This window comes from Podarcis erhardii (assembly GCF_964252035.2).
Source record: "Podarcis erhardii genome assembly, chromosome: Z".
Taxonomy (NCBI): Eukaryota; Metazoa; Chordata; class Lepidosauria; order Squamata; family Lacertidae; genus Podarcis; species Podarcis erhardii.
Window position 1 is genome coordinate 42,753,101 of NC_138504.1, and position 25,014 is coordinate 42,778,114.

Sequence of the window (25,014 nt, forward strand, 5' to 3'; positions counted from 1 at the left end):
ACCTTTATACCCAATCCAGGTCTTGAGCAACTTAGTGATGGAGGAACTTCTTCCTGAGCTGAAGAACATGATTGGGCCCCGCCTGAAGGGCAAAATCCAAGAGAGACACAGAGTTTGGATCCAGGTGAGTGTGCGCTGAGCATGCACCAGGTCCCACTCTGTAATATGTAAACGTATGGAACTCTCTGCTGCAAGGTCCCAAGTTTGATCCCTGGCATCACCAGGTAGGGTTGAGAGACACTCCCTGCTTCAAACTGTGGATAGCCACTATCAGTCAATGTAGACAATACAGAGCTAGGTATGTATTGGTATTGTTCAGACTTTGTATAAGGCAGCTTCCTATGTCCCAATGTTGCTCCAGGAATGTGGGAACCTCTGGCTCTCTGAATGTTGTTGAACTATAACTCCCATCATCCCTGACCATTAGCCTGGCTGGAGCATGCAGGAATTGGACACCTGCCAAATCTGGAACTCTACAGGTTCCCCAGCTCTGTCTCCCTACTTCCCTTATGAATGGAAAACAGGATTTCTCCACCAGAAATTTCTCCATGCATTTGTGGCCCTGTCCATTTCCAGGCTACATTCAGTCAAAAAAAAAAAAACCCCCAACCAAACAAACAAAAACCACGCATTTAGCTGTAAGATAATTATGGCCCAGAATGTCAAAAGACTTCGGGTGAGAAGAAAATATATATACTGTTTGAAAACCAGGATAAATATTTCCTTGTGAGCCATTTTTAAAAATAGATTGGCAGAAAACTCCCTTTTAAACAAATATTCCGCTCCCGGTGGCTGCCTTCCAAACACTGCAGTATAATGAGAACATTCCCTCCAGCTCACCGGAGCCCTGTGTGGAAGAGTTAAAAAAAAGCCTCACAAGACCCCTTTTGCATGCATCTTCTCCAAATTTCTTAATACTTCCTTATTTATATGTAGGGCTGCAGGTGTGCCCTGTGATTCTGTGCCGGGATAAGTCACGGGAATTTATAATCGGGCTCAGAATTAATCTTCCTGTACATCTTAGCATTCTTCATGTATCTAGCTATATCTGTATATATACGTGTGTGTGTGTGTGTGTGTGTATGTATATGTGTGTGTGTGTGTGTGTGTGTATGTATGTATATGTGTGTGTATGCGCGCGCACACACACACACACACACACACACTGCTTTTCCTCTAGAAAAAAAGATGCCAGTACTGTATACTCTTGAGTGTCCCCAGAAAAAAGCTCTGTCTATATCTATACAGTCATACCTCGGGTTGAATATGCTTCAGGTTGAGCGTTTTCGGGTTGTGCTCCGCGGCAACCCAGAAGTAACGGAGCCCATTACTTCCGGGTTTCACAGCTCACGCTTGCACAGACGCTCAAAATGACATCACTCGCATGCGCGGAAGCGGCGAATCGCAACCCACGCACGCGCGGCTGCGGGTTGCGTTCGCTTCAGGATGCGAACGGGGCTCCGGAACAGAGGTATCACTGTATTCAGGTTTCTAGTCCTTATGAAAGTTTGTGTAGATGTCCTTGAAAGTGCAGCTTAAAAAATGCAACAGAGCAGCTGAGCAAGACTTGTGTGCAGTGTTTATTAAAATTGAAATTTTGATTTATGGGATAGTCATAGATCACAGAATCAGAGTTGGAGGGGACTACGGGGGTCTAGTCCAACTCTCTGCAATGCAGTCTTATTGTTAATATCAGTTAATATCAACTGGCAAGGTTTTGGTCGCCCCCCCCCTTTTTTTGGTATGCTCGCAAATAAAAATCCTTTAATAATGAGAGTGTGAGAGTTTAGGTGATATTTCAGGACCTGCTACCATGCCACTGTTTTTTCCTTTCATTATAGCGGTGGGGGAAATATGTGTTGCTTTGCAGAAGGGATGTGGGACTTGTGGCCCTCAATATCTTGCTTGACTTCAGCCCCCATCATCCCTGACCATTAGCCATGTTGGCTGGGGCAGATGGGAATTGGAGTCCAAGAACATCGGACGGGCCGCAGGTTTCTGCCCCTGTTCTAGGGAAAGGAGTATAAAACCATGCAAATAGCAGAGTTTTGTGTGGCCTGGTCTGCTCCAATTAAGGGGCACAAAATTTAGATTTCTTGAGTGCACATTTTTTTATCTCAGCTTTTAACAGCTTCTCATTTTATTTTTGCATTTCCTTAACAATAGAACAAATTGATATGATCAATAGAATGGGGGAGGGGCAGAGAAAGATCAGCAAGGGATCACAGCAGTTTGTATCATACACTTAAAGTAAATTCTATTTGTACAAATTTAAAAAGAAGTAGTGGGTGTTCGGATGGGGGAGGGAAGGAGAAAAAATGGGGGGATGGGTTCCCACAGAGCCTGATGGGCATATACTTTGTGCAAACAATTCTAAGTACAAATCCCAGAGTGAAAATCTTTTCACTTTCTCTCTGTTTTTGGTTTTCCCCATAGAACAGGTTGTTCTAATTTATTAATCTCTGCACCCCTGCGCATGTACACGTGTTCTGTTGCGAGCTGCAGGGCATATCTTACCCTTGCTGCAATAACCTTGATGTTTTATTATGTGTTGGAAGCCTCCCAGAGTGGCTGGGGCACCCCAGCTAGATGGTTGGGGGAGGAGGAGGAGTTGCCTGTCTCTTGATGGCTTACTAAGAAGGATGCTTTCCCTGCAACCTTCCATCTTATCCCCAAAAAACCCTTCTCCATCTTTTCCTAGGTCTCTGACGCTGTGTATAGGATGGTCTACGACCAGACCAAAGTCCAGTACGACGAAGCTGTGGTTAAATGCGAGGTTGAGAAGCCTGGGATGACCAGCACCATTCGCACAGATATGGATCAGATCATCCAATCGAAGGAGCACCTGGCCAGCAAAATCCGAGGTAGGGGATGAAGAGAGACCCTTTGCTTTGTGGAAAGGGCCGTGGCTCAGGGCAGAGCCCCTTCTTCTCATGCATGAGGTCCGAAGTTCAATCCCCAATGGCATGTCCAGTAAGGGCTGGGAAAGACTCCAGTCTGAAACCCAGCAGGTGCCAGCCAGTGTAGGCAACACTGAATTAAATGGACCAACAGCCTGACTCAGTGTATAGCAGCATTTTATGAAAGGAAGAGATGTAGCTCTGTGATAGAACATTGGCTTTGCACACTGGTTCAATCTCGGTTCAATCCCTGGCATCAACAGGGGGGTTGGAAGAGACCTCGTTTTGAAATCATGGAGTGCTGCTGCCAGTCAGTGTAGACAATAATGAGGTAGAGGGACCAGCTGTCTGACTTAGCATGAGACAACTGTTAGACTAGTGATTCTCAAAAGCTTTTGCTCTGGGCTACACTTTAAGAATATGTTTTTTCTTGTGTCACACAAGATTTTTTTATTATTATTTTTTTTGAGACATTGGAAAACACAACTAGGATTGTCCACATTGTCATTTGATGCTCTTGATCTCATTTTGAAAAGATACTTATCCATATTGTGCAAATAAAAATAATAATCTTTTTTATACTATACTATACTATACTATACTATACTATACTATACTATACTATACTATACTATACTATACTATACTATATTATACCATAACATACCATAACATAACATACCATACCATACTATACTGGCAGCAACCATTTTAGGCATGTCCAATTGGTGTATGATCATCAACATACGGGTCCTTTTGATCCCGGAAGTGGGCAGAATGGTGGCAGAGGATGCTTATGCGTGCTCCGCCAACATGCGCGGTGACCAGGGATGGATCCCCTGCACAAAACAGATAGACCAATTAGACCAATTAAACTTTTTATTGCACTAGCCATAGGCCATGGCATCATTCAGAAGGAGAACAAAAAACAAACAAAGAACAATAACCACGAAAATCATCGGGCACCACACATACAATAAAACCAAATTATTTGTTGCATTCAATAGAATAGAATAGCAGAAGATTCTCAGGTAGGATGTGCCAAATGAAATATCCGAATCCCCTTTGCAGTTGCACAAAATAGTTGCTGTACTATACTACCCTGGAATATTTAAATGCTTCTTTGGTTGTCCTTGAATCTTCCCACCACACTTGCCACCCTCTCCTGCCACACCAATGTGGGGCTGCCACACCCTTGGAGAACCACAGGGGGCAGCATCTCCTTGGTTAATGGTTTTAGAGCACCTATCTGTGGGTTTTCTGCAACATCAGGGCTTGGGATAGATCAGGGGTCAGCAAACTTTTTCAGCATGGGGCCAGTCTACTGTCCCTCAGACCTTTTGGGGGGCCGGACTATATTTTGAAAAATCAATAAAAATGAATAATTCCTATGCCCCACAAATAACCCAGAGATGCATTTTAAATAAAAGGGCACAATCTACTCATGTAAAAACATGCTGATTCCTGGACCGTCCGCGGCAAGATTGGGCGAGATCTGGCCCCCAGGCCTTAGTTTGCCTACCCACGGGCTAAATGACCTTTCCAGGCATTTTCCAACTGTGGTTGATATCTGTATGATCGATCGTATGGCGTTTGCTAGTTGCCTGCACAGGTGTCCAGATCTGGGGTGCAGGTTTGTGGAGGCAGTTCTAACCTCCCTGACGCTTCTTCATCCAGCCACAGTCTTCTCCAAAGCAGAGATCTGTGTTCGGAACCACGTCCAGCCTTACATCCCTTCCATCCTGGAGGCACTTATGATCCCCACCAGCCAGGGCTTTGCCGAGGTGCGGGAAGTCTTCTTCAAGGAGGTGACTGACATGAATATGAACATCCTCAACGAAGGAGGAATGGAGAAGATGGGGGAGGTAAGCTAGAGGTCTTGCTGGCAAATGAGGAAATTTGGGGTTGGGGTAAGCATTGTAAGGCAGGGTCTTCAGCATAAGATGCCTCAGACTTCAGCAAAAGGACCTGGAAATTAGTTATTTATTTTACCCTAGCTTTTAGGGTTTCAAATACCTGTGGCCTCTTTTAGTAGGACAGTATCTGCAATAACTATTTCAATAGATGTGGGATTCTTCTAAAAGTTCTCATGGATTGCATTTGCTATAGTTGGTTTCATATAGTATCCGTGGTAGTAAAAATAATACAAATCCTTCTATATACATAAAAATGTAAGGCTGCTTCAGTATGGTAGGCAGGTGAGTGAGCAGCAGCGTAGGAGGCAGGTGGCCCTGGTGAACTGTTTAATGGAGGTGGGGGGAGGCACTTCAGAGAGCAGTTTGCTAAGCCACTCTCTGAAGCCCCTCACCCTCCTTTAAAAGGACTGGGGTTTTGGGTGAGCTGGGAGAGGAGAGGAAGGGAAGTTTGGGCAAGCCGTGAGGGGATAGGCATGGGGATGGGTGAGGCGTAAAGGAGGGAGTGGGCGGGGCAAGGGGGTTGGTGTTGTTGAGCAGAGTAAGCAGGGACAGAAGCCTCTAGTAGCAGTTGTAATTAGTAGTACAGTAGTACCTCTGGTTGCGAACGGGATCCGTTCCGGAGGCCTCTTCACAACATGAAAAGCGTGCAACCTGAAGCGCCATATCTGCGCAGGTGTGCAGTATGATTTGGTGCTTGTGTGCATGCGCGAAGCATGATTTAGTGCTACTGCGCATGTGCAAGCAGTGAAATCCGGAAGTAACCCTTGACTTCCAGTATGACTGTAATAGTAGGTATGACTATAATAGTAGTTTGACTACTGTATGACTGTAATAGTAGTAGTAGTAGTAGCAGTAGTAGTAGCAGCAATATCTTTTCCTCTCCCCGCTCCTCCAGTACATGGAAAATCTTTCCCAGCTGGCTTTCCACCCAGTCAAGATGCAGTCCTGCTATGAGAAGATGGACCAGTTGAAGCTGGAAGGGCTGCAGCAGAGGTTTGATGTGTCCAGCGCCTCTGTGTTTAAACAGCGGGCCCAGATCCTGATGAGACAGGTAGGGACTGCCTTGCCAGATCGGGCCAAAAGCCAGCCTCGTTGACAGTATCTGGCAAGCTGGCAAACAGCAATTTGGATCCCAGGATTCAAAGGGAAGGACATCTTTATTTCAGCCCAAGGCTCACATGTGTTGGTGGTGGGTGGGACCGGCAATAAAAGTGGGCGGAGCAATGGATGTGACTCTTTGTAGAGTGAGACTACATCCGAGAACTCAAGACGTTTCTGCAGGCATGCAAACATTGCATCACATTCCTGTTGCTATCTAGATTTAAATATGGTCAGGGGTGATGTACAACTTTTTTTTTATCTTTCTACCCAGTGGGCCAGATCCGCATATACCCTACTGCAGGCGCAGGCAAACTTGGCCCTCCAGATGTTTTGGGACTACAACTCCTATGATCCCTAGCTAACAGGACCAGTGGTCAGGGGTGATGGGAATTGTAGTCCCAAAACATCTGGAGGGCCGAGTTTGCCTATGCCTGCCCTAATGCTTTGTGGGCCAAATTTGGCACATCATTTTCAGTAGGTTAGGTAAAGGTAAAGGGACCCCTGACCATTAGGTTCAGTCATGGCTGACTCTGGGGTTGTGGCGCTCATCTCACTTTATTGGCCGAGGGAGCCGGTGTACAGCTTCCGGGTCATGTGGCCAGCATGACAAAGCCACTTCTGGCGAACCAGAGCAGCGCACGGAAACGCCGTTTACCATCCCGCCAGAGGGGTACCTATTTATCTACTTGCACTTTTGGCGTGCTTTCGAACTGCTAGGTTGGCAGGAGCAGGGACAGGGCAACGGGAGCTCTCCTCGTCGCAGGGATTCGAACCGCTGACCTTCTGATCAGCAAGTCCTAAGCTCTGTGGTTTAACCCACAGCGCCACCCGCGTCCCAGTAGGTTATCAGTAAATTATCCCTAACTAAATTCCACACACCCATTAATGCCAACTCTGAGTAGGACTAGCAGTGGATGGAACCCATTGTTCTGAATCCCCCCCCCATTGAACCTTTTACCCCAATTGCCCCCAAAAGGGAGGGATTCACTCAGCTCCCACCCCCATCAGATGAATCAACCGAGCTGAGAGAGTAGCCCTTAGTACTATTGTCACCCAACTTCACTGGTGTCATTTTTAAAAAAGGAGAGCGAAACCTTCACTTAATTTAATCACAGGGCTTCCAGTAATGTTTGTGTGTGTTCTTTGTTGTAAAATCACCATTTGGGTTACTTTGCTGCTGAAGAAATTTTCAGCCTAGCACAACCCCCAACTTCTGGTGAATAGGTCTTCTCTGTGACCCTGTTTGGGCAGGGAATTGCCACCACTGCCCTCTAGTGGCCAGGATGATTTGTACATGTTTTACAAGCCATACATTCTCGTTTTAAGTTTTTTTGTTTATGTGCAGTTTGGGTTCTCTTTCTTCCATGTAATAATTCAAATCAAAAACAACAATGACATCCAAATGAACTTAGGCATGCTGTAAAATTACACAATCGAAAGGTTTAAGAGCATAATTGTGACACTTATTTTAATTTCAGAAGGTTTTTTTTGTTTTGTTTTGTTTTGCGGCTAAGCTATCAAATCCGAACATCTGTAGAATGTCATAGTGCTTCTCCATCAAGTGTCAATGGCGCTTCAGCAAAGAGGTCTGTAGAGGCAGAGCCCCAAGCAAATCAGGGTTTAAAACAGTTATTCCAAAGCCAGCGGTCTTCTAAGCAACATGATTCATTGTTTTATATCTTTTAAATAAACGGTTACTTGTTGTTTTTGGGTGTTGCAGCAAATGGATGATACCGTGTACACCTTTGAGACGCTCCTTCACCAGGAGGTGGGGAAATCGCCAGACAAAGATGAGCTCTGCAAAACCATTCAGCGCATCCTGGAGCGGGTGCTTAAGGTGAGCCTGCCTGCCGACCTTTAGGTCCATTTGCACTGGATCAGACCTGCCAGGCTGGCTTCTGGAAGAAGCAAACTGAATCATAGAAATGTAGTTGAAAGGGACCTCAAGGGGCCATCTAGCCCAATCCCCTGCAATGCAGGAATCTTTTGCCCAGCGTGGGACTTGAACCCACAACCCTGAAATTTAAGAGTTTCATTGTCTGCTGACTGAGCTGTCCTGGTTGAGAACTGTTGGTAGCCTATCAAGCCACATGGCATTAGGTCAGGAACGGGGGAAATTTTCTCTTTCCTTTTTACATTCTTATTTTGTTCATTAAATTTTTATGACGTTTAACAACACTGTACACACAAGTAATAAAATATCACCCAAGAAGATGGTATTCAGGGAATGCATGCAGAATAGCATCCAAATAGCATAATAAGTTCCTATCACAGTCAAGCATCTGTACATAAGGTGATAAACAGTGTATTTTTAATTCCATTACATTTTATTTATCACTTATTTATCCCACCTTTCATCCAAGAGTTCAAGATAGCATACATAGTTCTCCTCCCCATTTTATCCTCACAAGAACTCTGTGAGGTAGGCAGAGAGTGAGTGACTTGGCCCAAGGTCACCCACTGAGCTTCATGGCTGTGTAGGGATTTAAACCCTGGTCCTCCATGTCCTAGTCTGACACTCTAACCACCTCGTCTCACTAGCAAAAGTTTTCTAAAGTTATAAAATACCTCCGTTTTCATTTTCAGCCGTGTGCATAACAAATCTGTGCCAGCGAAAGATTCTCTGTGCTTCGTGCCTCGTGCCAATTTTATTTTATTATTCAATTTCCCCACAAGTGCGATTTGCCATACTTCAATGTACCAATTTGTCAGAGAAACACCTTCTTAAGTATCTCACTATTACAAGCCTGACCACTAGCAGAGAAGAACTTGCTAGACATTCCAGCTGTAAGTGAATATCACTTGTCATGAAAAGATTGGGAAGATTGGAAATTTAGAGGCATTTTGTTCAGTAATGGCTTTTATTTTGGACAAATACTTCCTCCCAGAACCAAGCCAATTTGCCATACGTCCACTACATGTGCCATTCCACAGCCTCTCCCACAGTTTAGTGAGTAGGAGGTGCTAATATGAACTAACCGTATAGGCGTCAGGTGCCATTTTTGCACTATTTTAAGTGCTGCCTCTTTTGTCAAGACAGATTTAAAAGGAAATCTGGCTTTTGCCTTCCCACACTTGCCTGAAACCATCTGCTGTACCCATTTGGTTACATGTTGTGGAAATGTTTTCATCCCAAGGAAAGCGTTCCTTCTGGGCAACTCTGTAGGAGGCCATAGCCAGCGGAGGGCAGAGTCATAGGGGAAAAGTGGACAGGACAATGGATGCAAACTTTCACTCTGCACAGCAGGCTAATTTCTACATTCACGCCTCTCTACCTGCCACCCAGATAAGCAAGAGGCATGATAAGAGTTTGATGACACATTGCAGCCAGGCAGGAACCCTCAAGGAAGGGGGGCAAGCAGGGGCAGTAAAGGGGTTGGTGTGGGAGAGGGGGGTGGTGGTTGAGGAGTTGTAGCTCCCCTAAGCCCAGATAGCAAGGCTTGGTGGGTTGCATTTGTCCTCTAGGTCTGAGGTTAGGCAGACCACTCTTCTCTTACATGGTTTAAGTCCCTTCCCTCTGTCTCAGTGGTGTGACTCTCTGCCCCCTCTTTTCTCTCCTCCCTGCAGAAATATGACTATGACAGCAGCACGGTAAGGAAGAAGTTCTTCCGGGAGGCCCTGCTCCAGATCACCATCCCCTTCCTGCTGAAGAAGCTGGCCCCCACTTGCAAAGGGGTAAGCACAAGCCCCCAACAGGAAGAGGGGTGCACACAAATGCAAGGGCAAGCAAAGCCTTCCTTTCAAAAGGAGTGTGCTAGCATCATGGCCAGGAGGAAGAACCTCTGGCATGAGGGCCTCAATCCGCCTACCATACGATATGATACGATAGTTTTTATTGTCATTGTCCCATACAGAACAACGAAATTGAAAAAATCTACATCAGACATTCAAAAACCAAGAAGCCTGCTATCCCAGCCTGGTTAGCCCCCTAAAAACTCTGATACCCCATAATTACAATATACTCCCATAGAGACTACCTTACGCTGCATTTAAAACCAAAATCACATTTGGATAGGTAAAGGTAAAGGGACCCCTGACCATTAGGTCCAGTCGTGGCCGACTCTGGGGTTGCGGTGCTCCTCTCGCTTTATTGGCCGAGGGAGCTGGCATACATGTGGCCAGCATGGCGAACCAGAGCAGCGCACAGAAACGCTGTTTACCTTCCCGCCAGAGCGGTACCTATTTATCTACTTGCACTTTGAGGTGCTTTTGAACTGCTAGGTTGGCAGGAGCAGGGACCGAGCAACGGGAGCTCACCCTGTCGCAGGGATTCAAACCGCGACCTTCGATTGGCAAGTCCTAGGCTCTGTGGTTTAACCCACAGCGCCACCCACTTCCCATTTGGATATGTCTCCTCAATTGACCCACGAGATAATTTGGGCCAAGCCATGCTGTCCTGTTCTGCACTTGACATCCTAGATGATGCCAGGGTGTGGCAGACAATGATCTTGCTTAGCTTAAAGGGCAGTTTGCCATCATAGCTGATCAGAGTGTCTGCAAAGCTCTCCACAATACCTGACAATCTACTGATAACCAACTCTTACCAGTAAAAAAAGAAGTAAGGGTAAAAAAATAAGCATGTATTCAAAACATTTGAAAAGAATAAAATCAGCAATAAGCTACAACCATATTAAAATACATGGCAGCTTCCACATATAGAGAATAAGTTTGCTCAAAGGAAAGTATTTTCAGCATGCTCCGAAAAGACTACGGGGAAGGAGCCTGCCAGATGTTAAAAGGCAGGGAGTTCCAAAGTGCAGGTGCTGCTGCACTAAAAGATCAATTTCCTACAAGTGCAGAATATTAACGTTGCACAGACCACAGGCTGAAGCAGAGTGGGTGCTTACGGGATAATGCGATCCTGCAAGTAAGTGCTAATGGAACAGCCCCCACCAGGCAACAACTCTCACCACCCCTAACTGGGGCTGGTGGGATTGGAGTTCAACAACACCTGGAGACGCCACTGGTTTCCTTTTGCTGCTTGTTGTGTAAATGTTGTGCATAATTTTTTTAAAAAATGACAACAGTAAACCAACTCTTGTCTATAGGATTCTTCAGATTGCACTTTGCTTGGGCAATTTTGTCCGGCAGAAAAACTTTCTTAATTTTTAAAGCAAATACACTACAGAAAGAAAAAAAGAAAGAAGGAAAGAAAGAAAGTTAATTAATTAAAATAATGTTTAAGGGCTGCTATTATTAGAGAGTCTCTTTCCCAGTCAATTCTATTTTTTGTTTTGTTGAGTGTGGGTCTTCCTCCCCCCCCCCCTCCTTTCTTATTTTTCCCTTTTTTCTGTTGTTCATTCCAAATATTTTTCTTTCTTTCTCCCATGGCAGGACCTCTCAAGATTCCAGGAACTGATTTTTGAAGATTTTGCCCGTTTCATCCTGGTGGAGAACACCTACGAAGAGGTGGTACTGCAATCTGTCATGAAAGACATCATGATGGGTAAGGAGGAGCGAATGCCCTCCTCATGGGGGGTGTTACTATTCTATTGAAGTGGTCGCTGACTGTTTTTGGACCAGTGGGCACATTTGGAGTTGTGAGAGGGCACCGTGGGTGCCAGTCACAGAATAGCCACCATGGGGAGGGTGTGGCTTCACACCAAATGATGCAGGTGCTCCCCCATGACCCCCCACATCACTGGGGAGAAAGATGCCTACCCCAGACATCACTGTGCTACACTGTTCCTAAAGTAGTTTAACAGTATATTGTTCTTCCCAGGGAACCCTGGGAACTGTAGATCTATAAGGGGAATAAAAGGTAAAGGGACCCCTGACCATTAGGTCCAGTTGTGGACAACTCTGGGGTTGCAGCGCTCATCTCGCTTTATTGGCCGAGGGAGCCGGCGTACAGCTTCCGGGTCATGTGGCCAGCATGACAGGGACGCTTTTGGCGAACCAGAGCAGCACACGGAAATGCCGTTTACCTTCCCACCGGAGTGGTACCTATTTATCTACTTGCACTTTGTGCTTTCAAACTGCTAGGGGGCCTCTTAACAACTCTCAGCACCTTCAACAAACTACAGTTCTCATAATTCTTTGGGGGGGGGAGATATGACTGCTTAAAGCGGTATCATCGCACTTTAAATGCCTGGTGTGGATTTGGCCTTATGCATTGTCCCATTAGTGGTCCTGTTCATGCTCCTTTCCTTTCCACATTTCAGCTGTGAAGGAGGCAGCTGTGCAGCGGAAGCACAACCTGTACCGCGACAGCATCGTGATGCACAACAGTGACCCCAACCTGCACTTGCTTGGCGAGGAGACGCCCATAAACTGGGAGGAAGAGTTCGGCAGGCAGTCGGACTCAGACCCGCCAGATGAGAAGCAGCGCCGGGCCAAGCAAGTCGTTTCCGTCATCCACGTTGATGAAGAGGCCCTTCCCTACGAAGTCACTTCCCTGGAGGGGTCCCCAGGTGCAGCTGAGCTGGAGCTCGAGGGGGTGGACCGCAGTCCTTCCCCTCCTGTGCAGGGGTCCCCTGACAGCGTGAAGGACCTTCGTACGATGCTGGTGAAAGAGATCTGCGTCAAGGCTCCGCTTGAGAAGGCTGATTCCCAGCTGGGCAATGGCACCATTGCCCAGAAGAGCGAAGTAGACCCCAAACACATGGAGGGGAAGGAGGAGGAGGAAGCCACCAGGGAGGCAGGCAAGCAAACGCCACAACATCCCGCTGAGTGCCAGGCGGAGGCGCAGGAGGCTACGGACTCCATGCCCACTTCTCCTGCCCAGTCGCCTTCCCTGGCTGCCGACGGGGGTTCCTGCCTTGAGCCTAGCGATAAGGAGACAGGGGAGGAGACGGGGGTGCAAGTGGAGGTGACCCCAGTTTGTGAGACGAGCAAGGAATCCTTTGTGGAGAACAGCCATGGGGCTACAGAAGGCAGCGAAGGGGTGCAGACTCAGTTCTAGGACAGCTGCCCCACCTCTATGCAAGAGGGTTCCTCTATTGGCTGTGTCAATGCCAAAGGCAGACTCGAATTGGGGGACCCTGTGGGGGGCGGTGGGGGGGAGAAGGCAGGCAGGGTGAGGGGAGAGCAAAGTGCCTAAAGTTGGTTCTTTGGCCTCCTTAATTTGCATGTGCTCAATCCATCCAGAGAAGTATTGAGGGGGCCCAGGGGATGGGATGGAGGAGCCCCAGAAATAATATCAGTTCTTCTAGCTGTCTCTCTTGGGACTATGCTGACCATTCTGGGCTTCTGTAAGCCTGGAATTAGGTTGGCTTCCTCACATTCCTTTCCTTTGCACCTTTCGTTCACAATTGGCTCATCAGGGGTCTCCTTCCCCCATTCCAGTTCTACTGAAAAGACACTTTACCTTGGATGCCTCCTTGCCCTCCACTACAGATATAGAAAATGCTTTTCTGCATTTCTTCCAATCCACCTTCATTTTATTGGATCTTGGTTGACTGTTTCACAAGTAAGAAAATCTCATCACCTGTGCATCTCCACCTCTCTTCCCCAGCGTTGACAGCCATGTCCTAGTGTAGTTCCACAACTCCCATCACTTGGAGGGATTTGAGGATCTGGGTAGGAATATTAGCTGCAGGGCCTAGTAGGTAGAGCCAGCGAGTCCCTTTTCGCTAGAGAATGACGATGCAAATGAAGGTTAGAGAAACCGGATGTGGCGGTTGTTAAGGCCGAACAAGGGAAGTGTGTAGCAGAAAGCAGTGAACGTATGTGGATGAGGGCAAAGCTGTGGAATAAGTTTTCTTCCCTGCCCAGGGAGGGGTCAAGTAACATACATCTTGTAGGTTTACCACCAAGGCAAGAAACTGGGTAGATATGTTAATGGTGATGACTTGTATCCAATATTCATCCTATTCAGAGTAGGCTTCTCTCTGCGCCCAATTTATAGGCAAGAAAATCATAAGAGAACTTGCCTGCTTTGTTTTAGAACGTTTTCTTCATTGGTGATGGTGGGTGGATGGGGAATGCAGACTGGATGCCATAGCAAGGGTTGTCCCATTGAAAGTGTGTGTGTATGCACATATTGGATTTACAAAAATATCCATTTTTCTTTTTACCCCTGATGGGTAAAAGGAATATGGTTATTGCCTCCTGGAGCTTCTAGGGATTGTGCCGAAACTTAGTCCTTGCTTGGAGGCAGACCCACTGAAATTAATAGACATGAGTCTCTCTCAGAGAAAAAGGTGGGGATTTAAAGCCTGGTACAGGTGAAATTGAGAGGAGATATGATAGCCATCTCCAAATACCTAAAGGGCTGCCACATGGAGGCTGGAGCAAGCTTGTTTTCTCCAGCTCCAGAGGACCCAAACCAACATTAGGAAGAACTTTCTGATGGAAAGAGCTGTTTGACAGTGGAACAGTCTCCTTTGGGAGGTTGTGGACTCTCCTTTCTTGGAGGTTTTGAAGCAGAGGTTTGATGGCCACCTGTCATGGATGCTTTAGCTGAGATTCCTACACTGCAGGGGGTTGGTAGATGACCCTTGGGGTCTCTTCCAACGCTACAGTTCTACGATTCTGTGAAATAAATGTATAATATTAATAATATGGTGAACTTAGGCACATTTCAGTGAGTCTGCTCTGAGTAGGGTAGCTTTGGGTGCACCACTGTGTTTTCCTGTTATCTGAGGGTTAACTCACTCATTTCTCAGCACCTCTGACTCTAGTTTATGAGGCAAATCAAATTTGAGGAGCTTGTCATTCCAGAAAGTGTAGGGCGGTCAATCCTTAGCCATGGAACAGCACCACCTCAGGAGGGCTGTTCTAGATAATATCCAGATGTTGTATACTTGAGAGTGGTTCATTACAAGTTTTTTCCCCATCAGTCCACCTCTGGATGTTGTTGGATGTTCTCCACCTCTGGATGTTATTGGGCTACAGCTGCCACCATCCCTGAATGTTGGCTAAGCTGGCTGGAGATGATGGGAGTTGCAGTCCAACACCATCTGGGTAATCCAAAGTTGACTAACACTGAATGGGCCTCTTGTACAGGAATGCGGAACCTGTGGCCCTCCAGGTGTTGGTGGCCCTCCCACCATCCCTAGTCACTGGCTACACTGGTTGATGGGAACTGCAGTCAAACAACACCTGGAGGCCTTCCGGTTCCGCATCCCTGTCACATTTCCTCTTCCCCAGTGGCCAAGTTGTTGCTTTCACCTATCAAACATGATTTTATAGGCGCAAGAGGGCAGGGAAGCAAATGGACATGGGTACATTTGTATGTGTTTTAGTTAAGGTGGTGACAGAATGATGTTTTAGAATGAAAACAGTGGAGACCAATGGGGCATCTGGCTTCCACTAAAGTTAGAGGGAGTGGGTAGGGAGCAAGTCCACCAAAGGCTCTAGCGACTTAGAAATGGAGTGTCTTAATGTCAGTGCAGAACTATTGTACACTTTTCCAAAGGACGATGGGAAGACTGAATGACCATGATCCAAGCCTTGCATGTAAATGCACATTGCACATGTACACACACACACACACACACACACACACACACACCCCTTCCTGCAGTTGTGGCACCATGCCAGTTTCAAAGTGCTTGTTCATTATTCCCTTAATGTCTCTTTAAGATTTTTTTTTTATTTGATTATTTTTTTGGAGGAGGGGATGGAGACCTATTTAGCCATTCATTTTCACTTTCTCTCTCTGCTCTTCGTAAAAGAAAAAGTGCCTTAATCTTGGGAACTAAAGCCTGCCATCTTTTTACCTTTTTTCTTCCAGTATACTTTATTGCAAAACTTATACCAAATGTTTAAGAGGGGGGAAATGTGGCTTATATATTATTAATAAAATCTAGATTTATTTAAGATCAGTACAGCCTGCCTCCTCCTTCCCATCGCTTGGGCTCTTGACAAAAAGACGTTTGGAAATTTTGTGTGCTTGAAAGAGAGGACACAACCTCTTGTCAGATAGGCCTCCAATTTGATTTTACTGTGGCTGCATTCACACTGTATTTTATTCCCATTTCCCTGACATTTCTCAAGCTGTTCATTCCCCCCACTGTTTTTGAGCTTTCACACAACACAAAGTTACTTTCAGAAAAGCAATGGGACATAGCACGAAAGATCCATTTGCAGAAAATCATGGGAGAAAAGTAACAAAATTTGGGGTGGTATTCTGGCATACGGTTCTTTCCTACTGTTTTCATAGGGGGGGGATTCATGGGGGAACAGAGGGTGGGGAAGTAGCAACATTTGTTGTTGCCGGACCAACTCTGTGTTACAAAGATGTCTGCAAATGTGAGAGGAAGTCTGGCAACATCAGCCCTGCTGTGTGGGAAACCCTTGCAGAGGACAGCAGTGTCTGGAGACAATCAGGTTGTGCATCCACAGCAGTGACCAGAAGAAGAATGACCACTAGGAGAAGCACAGAGACAAGAAATGTCACGGCAGTACAACTGGACAGCTTCACCTGCCCCAGCTGCAACAAAACTTGTCTCTCCTGCATTGATCTCTACAGCCACAGCAGGCGCTGCAACAGTCCAACAGCTTGACTTCATCTCCAAAGGTCACTCCTCCATTGCCTCCCAGGACAGACAGATGCTAACACCACCACCACCACACTCACTGGTGGGAATGAAATTTTGCACATGGTGCTGGTGTTATGGCACCCCCCCCCCCCACTGTTCCATACTGCAACTGGTACTGCAGTGTGAAAAGAAGGTTAGAAAATGGACGGAAGTGTTGGCATTACAATCAAGAAAACTAATACAATAACCCCTCACATCTAAATGCACTTGTGGCCCTCCTGCATTCTTCCTCACTTGAGTCTAGTTCAAAGGATGGTGGGGGGGGATCTATGGACCACCATGTGTTGTTGAACTCCCATAATCTCTGTTTATCTATCCACTGCTATTTATAAAATCCAGGTGGTTTACAATAATCATCAATGTCCATTGGCTTTGCTGCCTGGGCCTTATGAGTCCCAACAGTAGCTGTCTGGGATACAGGATCCTCCCCTGTAAGACTCTCAGACAGCCAAACTCTACTACTGATAACTCCAGCCTCTTTTATTCTCCCCCAGCCAAAACTCTTTTTGTCCTGATCTACAATATAAGCATTTTTAACCCTCCCTTAGGATGGGCTCTCTAGCCAACCATGAAACAGCCAGCCTGTTTGCTTTGCATTCATCCTGCTCTGTGTGCTAGGTGGTGTGCCATCACCACCCATCTGTTGAGCATCCATTCTGTTTGGTTTGTGGAGAGGCTAGCATACAGCAAACGTGATTACCTTGCTTTACGATGCCTTTCCCATTCTTTCCTTAGCTCAGAAAGTTCATTTTTGGTTGGGCTGGGGCGGGGCGGGGAAGGCAAGTGGGCATGCTGTACAAGAGCATCAGATCACCTTTGATGGCTCGCCCTGAATTTGCCAGCTTGTGATTGAATCACAGCCAAAAGTAGCAACAGTCTGGAATGATTCCACTGAACATGTTGAACGTGCTTAAGCAGTTTTGGGGGAAGAAAGTGTAGTTTTCACATGCAGGAATAACCTGAGACACCCTTCACCTAATTTGAAGACCATAAAGAAACTTCTGAAATCTGATGTGTTAAGTAAAATATTTTATTTGACATTGATTTTTGCATCAGATTTCATTTTTAATTTAACCACACAAACATTTTTCCTTGGTTTAGCATCTGGAGCCATAATGGCGCCCTCTAGTTGTGCTGGACAACAGTGCCCATAATCTCTCATCACTGATCATGTTGACGGGGGTCAATGGGAGTTGCAGACCAACAATATCCAGAAGGCACCATATAGGCTATCCTTGCTAAACACCCTGTGTACATTTTCCTCCCAACACAGTATTCCAGGTGTGGTCTGACCAAAGCAGCATTAAGTGGTACTGTTACCATGACCTGACTATATATAAGGCAGATCTCTGTCCTCCAAGCATTGACCAGACCCAGTCCTGCAAGGTATTAGTGAGGCTAACATTTGATTCCCCCCTCTTTACAGCCTCACCATGTGGTGGTGAGTCCCTTATGTTAATTATGCAGAGTCTTCCCTTTTGTGCCCTGAATCCAATATCCCCACCCCCAGAAAAATAAAAGACTGTAAGAGCTCTATTGGTCAAAACCAAAGGCTTTACATATAGTCTGGCAGCCTGTTCTCACAGTGGACAAAAGAAGAGCAGCTGGGTCAGACCAGTGGCCCAAACACTCTGGCCTCCTGCTCTGACAGTGGCCAACCAGACACTTCCATTGGAAGCCCTTAAGCAGAACCCAAACACCAGAGTCCTGTCCTTTACTGTGGGTTCCAGCAACTGGGATTCAGAAGCATACTGCCTGTGACTGTGGCAGTGGGAAACTAGTTGCTTATGGGAATCCTTTAAGCAGGGTTTGTGCTGAATGGCTCTCTCCCATTAGTGATCCTCAGCAACTGGGATTCAGAGGCGTGTTGGAGGGGTAGGACCTAGTCATCACAACTGGCAGCCACCTGTAACATTATCCTCTGTGAATTTGTCCAGCTGCCATTTATTGCTGCCCAAGTTGATGGCTATAGCAGTAATGCATCCCATAGCTTGCTTACTTATGTGCTGTGTGAAGAAGCACTTCCCTCCTGAATGCTAGAGTCTCCCACCATTCTGAGTTATTGGATGGCCCCAGTTCTACGTTTATGAGAAGTGGGGGGGGGACACTTCTCCTAATCCCCTTTCTTCCCATTATGTATAATTTTATATATCTCCACCATTGCCCTCCTACACTAAAAAGCCCGCAAGAGAATGCAACCATTCAGCATGTGCTTTGAATGAAGTTGGCATGGGTTCCACCCCCTCAGAGGACAGAGCGTAGCGGGGTTGGTAAAGTTGCCCCCCCAACCTCACTTTCAAGAGTTCTGCCAGTCAGAATGGACAGTGCAAGGCTTAGCTGACTACAGTGGTACCTCGGGTTAAGAACTTAATTCGTTCTGAAGGTCCGTTCTTAACCTGAGGTACCACTTTAGCTAATGGGGCTCCCACCGCCGCCGCATGATTTCTGTTCTCATCCTGAAGCAAAGTTCTTAACCCAAGGTACTATTTCTGGGTTAGCGGAGTCTGTAACCTGAAGCGTCTGTAACCCAAGGTACCACTGTTACACATCCTGAGGTTAGAAAGCAAAACATCTCAGTTCTAGCTACTGAGCATTTGTTCCAAGGCACTTAGTAAAGGCAGTTACAAATAAATTCCAGTGAAAGGACAAAAAGTCATTCTCAAAAAGGTAGAAGGTTTAAATGCCCTGCCTGTGGAAGTCAAGAGGATGGGGAGCAGGGGAAAGGATCTTGGAACTACAACAGGGTGACTCCTCTTTACCCAGTTCAGTATCCAAGCACCACAGACCTGTTCCCAAGGCAGGAGTCTCCAGTTAATCAGCACTGTTAAAAACCATCTTCTGGCGCTGATGCCAGTGCTGCTATCTGGGACTGAGCAGTGGGTATGCTATGTAGTAGCCAATGGCAGAGCCCGCAATCACTCCCAGGAAGATCCACGTGTTGTAAGACATCACTGCCAGCATCACCAGGTAACCGAGGACCACTTGGACCACATGGAGCAGGGTCTGGACGACATGCCACGAAAACCAACTTTTCCAAAAGGAAAGAGAAACAAATGTCAGGGCTTATCTACACTTAACTTTCCTCCATGCTTTACAGGCACAGTCTGCACTTTAAAGCTCTGTGTCTGGACGCATTTTCCCCACCCCCGCCCCTCCAGAGCTTTCCCCATGAGAAAACCCACCCTTTAAAGCGGAATCAGAGCAAACGTCAATACAGGTTTTTCTGCAGATTGCTGTTTGCTTCCCCACCCCACCCCATTTTTTTTACTTCTTTGGGGAGCTGCTTAGCTGTTCCAGGCCCGTGTTAATAGATGCCCTTTCTGGCTCTCTCAAGGTCTCCTGGCTGATGCTGGAGGCAATGGATGGCGGCATTGTGTACTGAAGCACTTTCGCCTTGCCAACTTTTATGAATTCGTACAACACGGCAAGCAGCATAATCACCAGTACTGAGAGCACCATTCCTGTTGGGTAAAAAAACAGATTTATGGTTGGAGATGGGGTGGGTGGGTTGGTGTAAAAATGTATTTGTACACAGCCATTCCCAAACCTGTGTGTAACTACGTACTGTATAATTCAACTGCAGGATTCCACTTCCTGCAAACCTTATCTCTGGGGTGTTTTTTTTAAGAGTGCAAGTTTCTAGCCCATATGTGTGTTAAGATAAGCTTATTTCTGGGAGGGGGAAATCGAGGACAGTTCATTTTATATGCACTTTTAGCACTCTGTGGCACAGCTGAAATATTAAAATGCAATAAAGATAATGGTGTACTGATAATACGCTGATAATACAACTATTAAGAGGCAAGGATGGCAATGATATCCAAAACAGTTACATAAGACCTGCTCATATCAAAAGAGCATTCATTATTATAAATACCCTCTTTATCATAGAATCATAGAATCATAGAATCATAGAGTTGGAAGAGACCACAAGGGCCATCGAGTCCAACCCCCTGCCAAGCAGGAAACACCATCAGAGCACTCCTGACATATGGTTGTCAAGCCTCTGCTTAAAGACCTCCAAAGAAGGAGACTCCACCACACTCCTTGGCAGCAAATTCCACTGTCGAACAGCTCTTACTGTCAGGAAGTTCTTCCTAATGTTTAGGTGGAATCTTCTTTCTTGTAGTTTGGATCCATTGCTCCGTGTCCGCTTCTCTGGAGCAGCAGAAAACAACCTTTCTCCCTCTATCAAAACAACAATAAGCTGCAGGAGGCTCAGTAAGACTTCCAGAGTGAGAGGAAATGAAGGAGATTCAGGTGGCAACCCTCCACTCACTTTTCTAGGAGTAAGACCTATAGAACTCAGTGGGACTTAATCCCAGATGTAGACATGTGTAGGATTACAGTGTCAAATTTTCAAGAAGCAACTGGAGCATTCCTTTTGCTAACCATCTTTCAAACGTTTTTACATACCTGTTTTTAACCAACAATTTTAAGGTTCTATTTTATATTTTGTAAATGATAATAATAATAATAATAATAATAATAATAATAATAATAATAATATAAAAGCTGGCTTTGACTGCCAAACCCCGCTGGTCTCCATTATGAGATTTTCCCCTAACACTGCTTATATTAATTCCCACAAGCTACCAGACCACTGCTATGGGTTGTTGGTTTTTTCACTGCTAATCCATAGGGAGCTATTTTTTATCGCAAGAAACCTACCAGAGCCTCAACAATTATATCCTGGTCCAAGAGGCATGTGCACTGTGTGTGTATTCATGTAAATTACATAATTCACTCATGTGCTTGTGTCCATCCTCCCTTAAACTCTGTGTCTGTATGCTTTTTAGCTGTTTTTTAACTGTTGTGCATAAAAGCAGGGGGGGGTGTCCTTAAAATTTTATTTGGGGATGTAGGGTAAAGGTTGAGTCTCTTCCAGACCTATTCTACCTTTCACGTATATCCAACAATCCCTGATTTAGCATCCAGATGTCCTTGCACAAAATCCAGCATGGTCCGTAGTAAGGAATTGTGGGACTTGTAGTTCGGCATAATTTGGAAAGCAGCAGGAGGAAGTTCTCCTTAACCACCTTCTCTGCCCCTGAAGGGAGCTGCAGTTCTCACAGGCTCCCCATTCTTTTACCACACCATGAATGACGGAGACGAGACTGGAGAGTAAGCTATCTTATACCGAGTCTCACCAATGGTCCATGTAGTTAGGTAATGTCTCTCCCAGTTCTACCTGGAGATGCTGAGGATTGAACCCATAACCTCCTACATGCAAAGCAGATGCTCTGCCACTGAGTCACAGCTGATATATTATGGACAACTGGTCTTCTATGGGCTTTTCCACACTTACCTTTCCACTGCTCTTTCCATGCACAGCAGAGTATTAAAACTCCGTGTCCAAGTGCCTCCCCTTTTTTTGCTCCAGAGCTTTCCCTACAAAGCCCCAATCTTTATAAGCAAACAGCAATTGCCTTTTGCTCCAATTGAGCACTAAAGAGTAGGTTTTTGCAGGGAAAGCTCCAGGGCAAAGAAAGGGTGCTCAGACACAAGAATTTTAAAGTGCAAGCCTGTGTCTGGAAAGAGTAGGGAAAAACTAAGTACCGTATTTTTCGCCCTATAGGATGCACTTTTTCCCTTCCAAAAATGAAGGGAAAATGTGTGTGCGTCCTATGGGGTGAATGCAGGCTTTCGTTGAAGCCTGGGGAGCGAGAGGGCACCGACCCCTCTTGCTCTCCAGGCTTCGCGCACCTCTCCGCAAGCAGCTGGGAGCCCAGCGCTGGGCTCCCGCTGCTTACGGAGAGTTGCCTGCATACTGAAGCCTGCCCGCGCTGAGCTCAGCGCGTCCAGGCTTCGCGGACCTCTCCGCAAGCAGCGGGAACCCAGCGCTGGGCTCCCACGGCTTGCAGAGAGCTGCCTGTTTGGGGGCTGGGGGCTGGGGGCTGGGGGCTGGGGTCGGGGGAAGCTCGGGCTTCCTCCGCCCCAGCCCCGCGCCTGGGGGGGAAATAAATTTTTTCCCCTTTATTTCCCCCCCCCCAAAAAAAACTAGGTGCGCCTTATGGGACGGTGCGTCCTATAGGGCAAAAAATACAGTACAGTATGGATAAATCCTGTGTTAGTTTGTTTGACTTCTTCTTTCTTGGCCCTCAAAACCATTACGAAGCCAAGCATTCTAGGGAGTCAGTTGCCTAGGGAAGTCTTATGCATGGCACAGAGCAAGCTTTGTCATCTTTGTTTCTGAGGCTAAGGTTTCATATAATCTTCCCTCATCCTCAAGGACCTTTCTTGTTTGCCTCAGCAGCTCATATTTACTTAAGAGATAAGGCTGTTTTCTTACCTGCTGGGGTGTGCGTTTTCCAGAAGTCAAAAAGAAGGACCACTTTGTCCGAGAAATAGAAAAACATCTGTAGAGGATGGTTGGGAAGGAGGAAGAATTAACAAAGAGGAAACACTGGCAAGGTTTCTGGGACTAGCTATGGACCAAGGGTGGGTGAATCTGCCAATCTCAGTTTCTCCTCTTTCCAATTCAATCCACTAATTTCTCCTTTACCTCCAGAATTAGGGGTCAATGAATGTGTCAATTTCAGTTCTACAAAATTCCACATCAGCGTGCAATTCCTTTTTAAGTGCTCGTGATAATTCACCAACATGTTAGTGCAAACTTCTCCTGATACACTTTTTTTTTTTTTGCATATTATTTTCACACACACACATTTATGCACAATTTACTCTAGCATATGTAAAGTAGCCCCACTAGGTTCCTTGTTGATAGGCCAGTTTAATAAGCCAGAGCCCCAAATCTAATTACCTAAATCCAGGGCAGGCTTATGCAAGATCTTGAACAGCCTCCACTAATCTGGTGCCCTGCCAACATCCCATCAGCCCCAGCAAGCACGACTGTTCATTGCTGGGACTGATGGAGGTGTAGTTGAACAGATCTGGAAGGAACCAGGTTGACGCAAATTGATCCACTGGGACTGGTAGGGCAGAAAGCAAGGAGCCCAAGAGCAGGTAGTGCCAGGGCCATTGAGAGGTGGTGCCCACTAATTCTAGTGCTTCCCCTACCCTCCTCCTTGCTAAGTCCTACAAGGGCAACACCAGGACTAAAAGTTCATTCAGGCGTGAGGAACAGTGTGTAAGTTCTCCTGTCCCATTTTCTGATCTTCCTTTCAAACTGCAGTAGTACCTGTTGCGTTATCGGTGGGTGGAGTGGGGTGTTGACTGATATACCAGCATGCCATGTTAAATTTAATTCACACCAGCGGGAACAGTGCGGCACGACATCTAACATAATTGGACAGCGTTGCCACACCCCAACTTTTCCCCTGTGAAAATGGCAGGAAAGAACTGCATGCCAGGTTGCTGCCCCAAATCTTGTCACTTCCCCACACTTCACTCTACACCACATGTATAAACTGCCATCTTGACTGCTGGACCCAATCTTGGTCTCACCTGCACCATTTGCCGGAGCCTGCCTTCACATGCAGGGGAAGACCCTCACTCACTGAGGGTTTGAGACCCAGCAGCTACCCTTGCCTGGTTTAGCTGGCCAGAGGAAGCCATCCCCAGGGTGTGCCCACTGTTGCATGCTGTCAGCTTCCATCAGAGGTACTGCCCCTCCCCTAACACCCCAGAATTGCCCCCTCTACACACAGAGAACGTGTGATAAGGGCTTGCATCCTATATTTATTGAGAGTATTTGCACCCTGCTGTTCAGCCAGAAAGGCTCCCAGAGCAGCTTACACACAATCAAAACCAGGCAGTTCTTACCCACAAGGCTCACACCCACAAGGGAAAAGGGAAGGGAAGGAAGAGGAAAAACAAAACTCAGGTGCAAGTTTCTAAATCATTGTTCCTATATTGACCAAGAGGGGCAGGAGGTGCCTGGTGGAGCGGGGCCTCTGACAAAGTTGATTAAATGAGCCCTGCTTCGCATTGCTCCTGGTGGAATGGCAGCTGAGGTGAGAGGAGGCCTGATAGACTTGGCCTGTCATAGCAGAGCTGATGGAGTGACATCTGCTTCCCAGCTCTCCCATGGCTCTATAGTCATTCACTATTTTACTCTACTGAGGTGTGTCTGGTGCAGATAGGAGCTAGAGCTAAAGACGTTTTAGGGTTAGGAGCTTGGTGGAATAATAATAATAATAATAATAATAATAATAATAATAATAATAATTTATTTGTACCTCGCCCATCTGTCTGGGTTTCCCCAGCCACTCTGGGCGGCTTCCAACAAAGATTAAAAATACATTAAAATGTCACACATTAAAAACTTCCCTAAACAGGGCTGCCTTCAGATGTCTTCTAAATGTCAGGTAGTTGTTTATCTCTTTGACATCTGATGGGAGGGCATTCCACAGGGCGGGCGCCACTACCGAGAAGGCCCTCTTCCTGGTTCCCTGTAGCTTTGCTTCTCACAGCGAGGGAACCACCAGAAGGCCCTCGGCACTGGATCTCAGTGTCCAGGCAGAACAATGTGGGGTGGAGATGCTCCTTCAGGTATACTGGGCCAAGGCCGTTTAGGGCTTTAAAGGTCAGCACCAACACTTTCAATTGTGCTCGGAAATGTAGTGGGAGCCAATGTAGGCTCTGAATCCAGAAGCTCCTAGTTTGATCCCTGGAACCTCCAGATGACCAGTCAGTCACAGAGCTTGT

At 46.4% G+C, this 25,014-nt stretch overlaps 2 protein-coding genes and 1 long non-coding RNA gene across 6 annotated transcripts in view; 1 reads left to right on the forward strand and 2 right to left on the reverse strand.

Annotated features, from left to right (window-relative positions):
• NIBAN2 (niban apoptosis regulator 2) overlaps positions 1–13,231 on the forward strand; it is a 98,524-nt gene extending 85,293 nt beyond the window's left edge. The window contains exons 7-14 of the mRNA XM_081847572.1: positions 20–124; positions 2,702–2,864; positions 4,578–4,765; positions 5,712–5,867; positions 7,638–7,754; positions 9,485–9,592; positions 11,252–11,363; positions 12,082–13,231. Coding sequence (XP_081703698.1) covers positions 20–124; positions 2,702–2,864; positions 4,578–4,765; positions 5,712–5,867; positions 7,638–7,754; positions 9,485–9,592; positions 11,252–11,363; positions 12,082–12,821 — 1,689 coding nt within the window. The 3' untranslated portion in view covers positions 12,822–13,231. The remainder of the gene's footprint in view (positions 1–19; positions 125–2,701; positions 2,865–4,577; positions 4,766–5,711; positions 5,868–7,637; positions 7,755–9,484; positions 9,593–11,251; positions 11,364–12,081) is intronic.
• SLC31A2 (solute carrier family 31 member 2) overlaps positions 1–25,014 on the reverse strand; it is an 833,895-nt gene that overhangs the window by 803,934 nt on the left and 4,947 nt on the right. For 3 of the 4 annotated variants that reach the window (XR_014152702.1, XR_014152703.1, XR_014152704.1), the window contains exons 2-4: positions 22,697–22,763; positions 19,673–19,865; positions 18,916–19,432 (exon numbers count right to left, since the gene is read on the reverse strand). Coding sequence is in view for 1 of the 4 variants with exons in the window: in XM_081847816.1 (XP_081703942.1) it covers positions 19,264–19,432; positions 19,673–19,865; positions 22,697–22,763 (429 nt within the window). In the remaining 3 variants the exon portion in view is untranslated. Of the gene's footprint in view, positions 1–17,418; positions 19,433–19,672; positions 19,866–22,696; positions 22,764–25,014 lie in introns of those variants that run through there. The other variant, XM_081847816.1, reaches the window with a different exon arrangement.
• The window catches only part of LOC309333857, a 153,927-nt gene continuing 146,331 nt past the window's right edge, over positions 17,419–25,014 (reverse strand). The window contains exon 2 of the long non-coding RNA XR_014152706.1: positions 17,419–18,800. This is a non-coding gene — a long non-coding RNA (uncharacterized lncRNA). The remainder of the gene's footprint in view (positions 18,801–25,014) is intronic.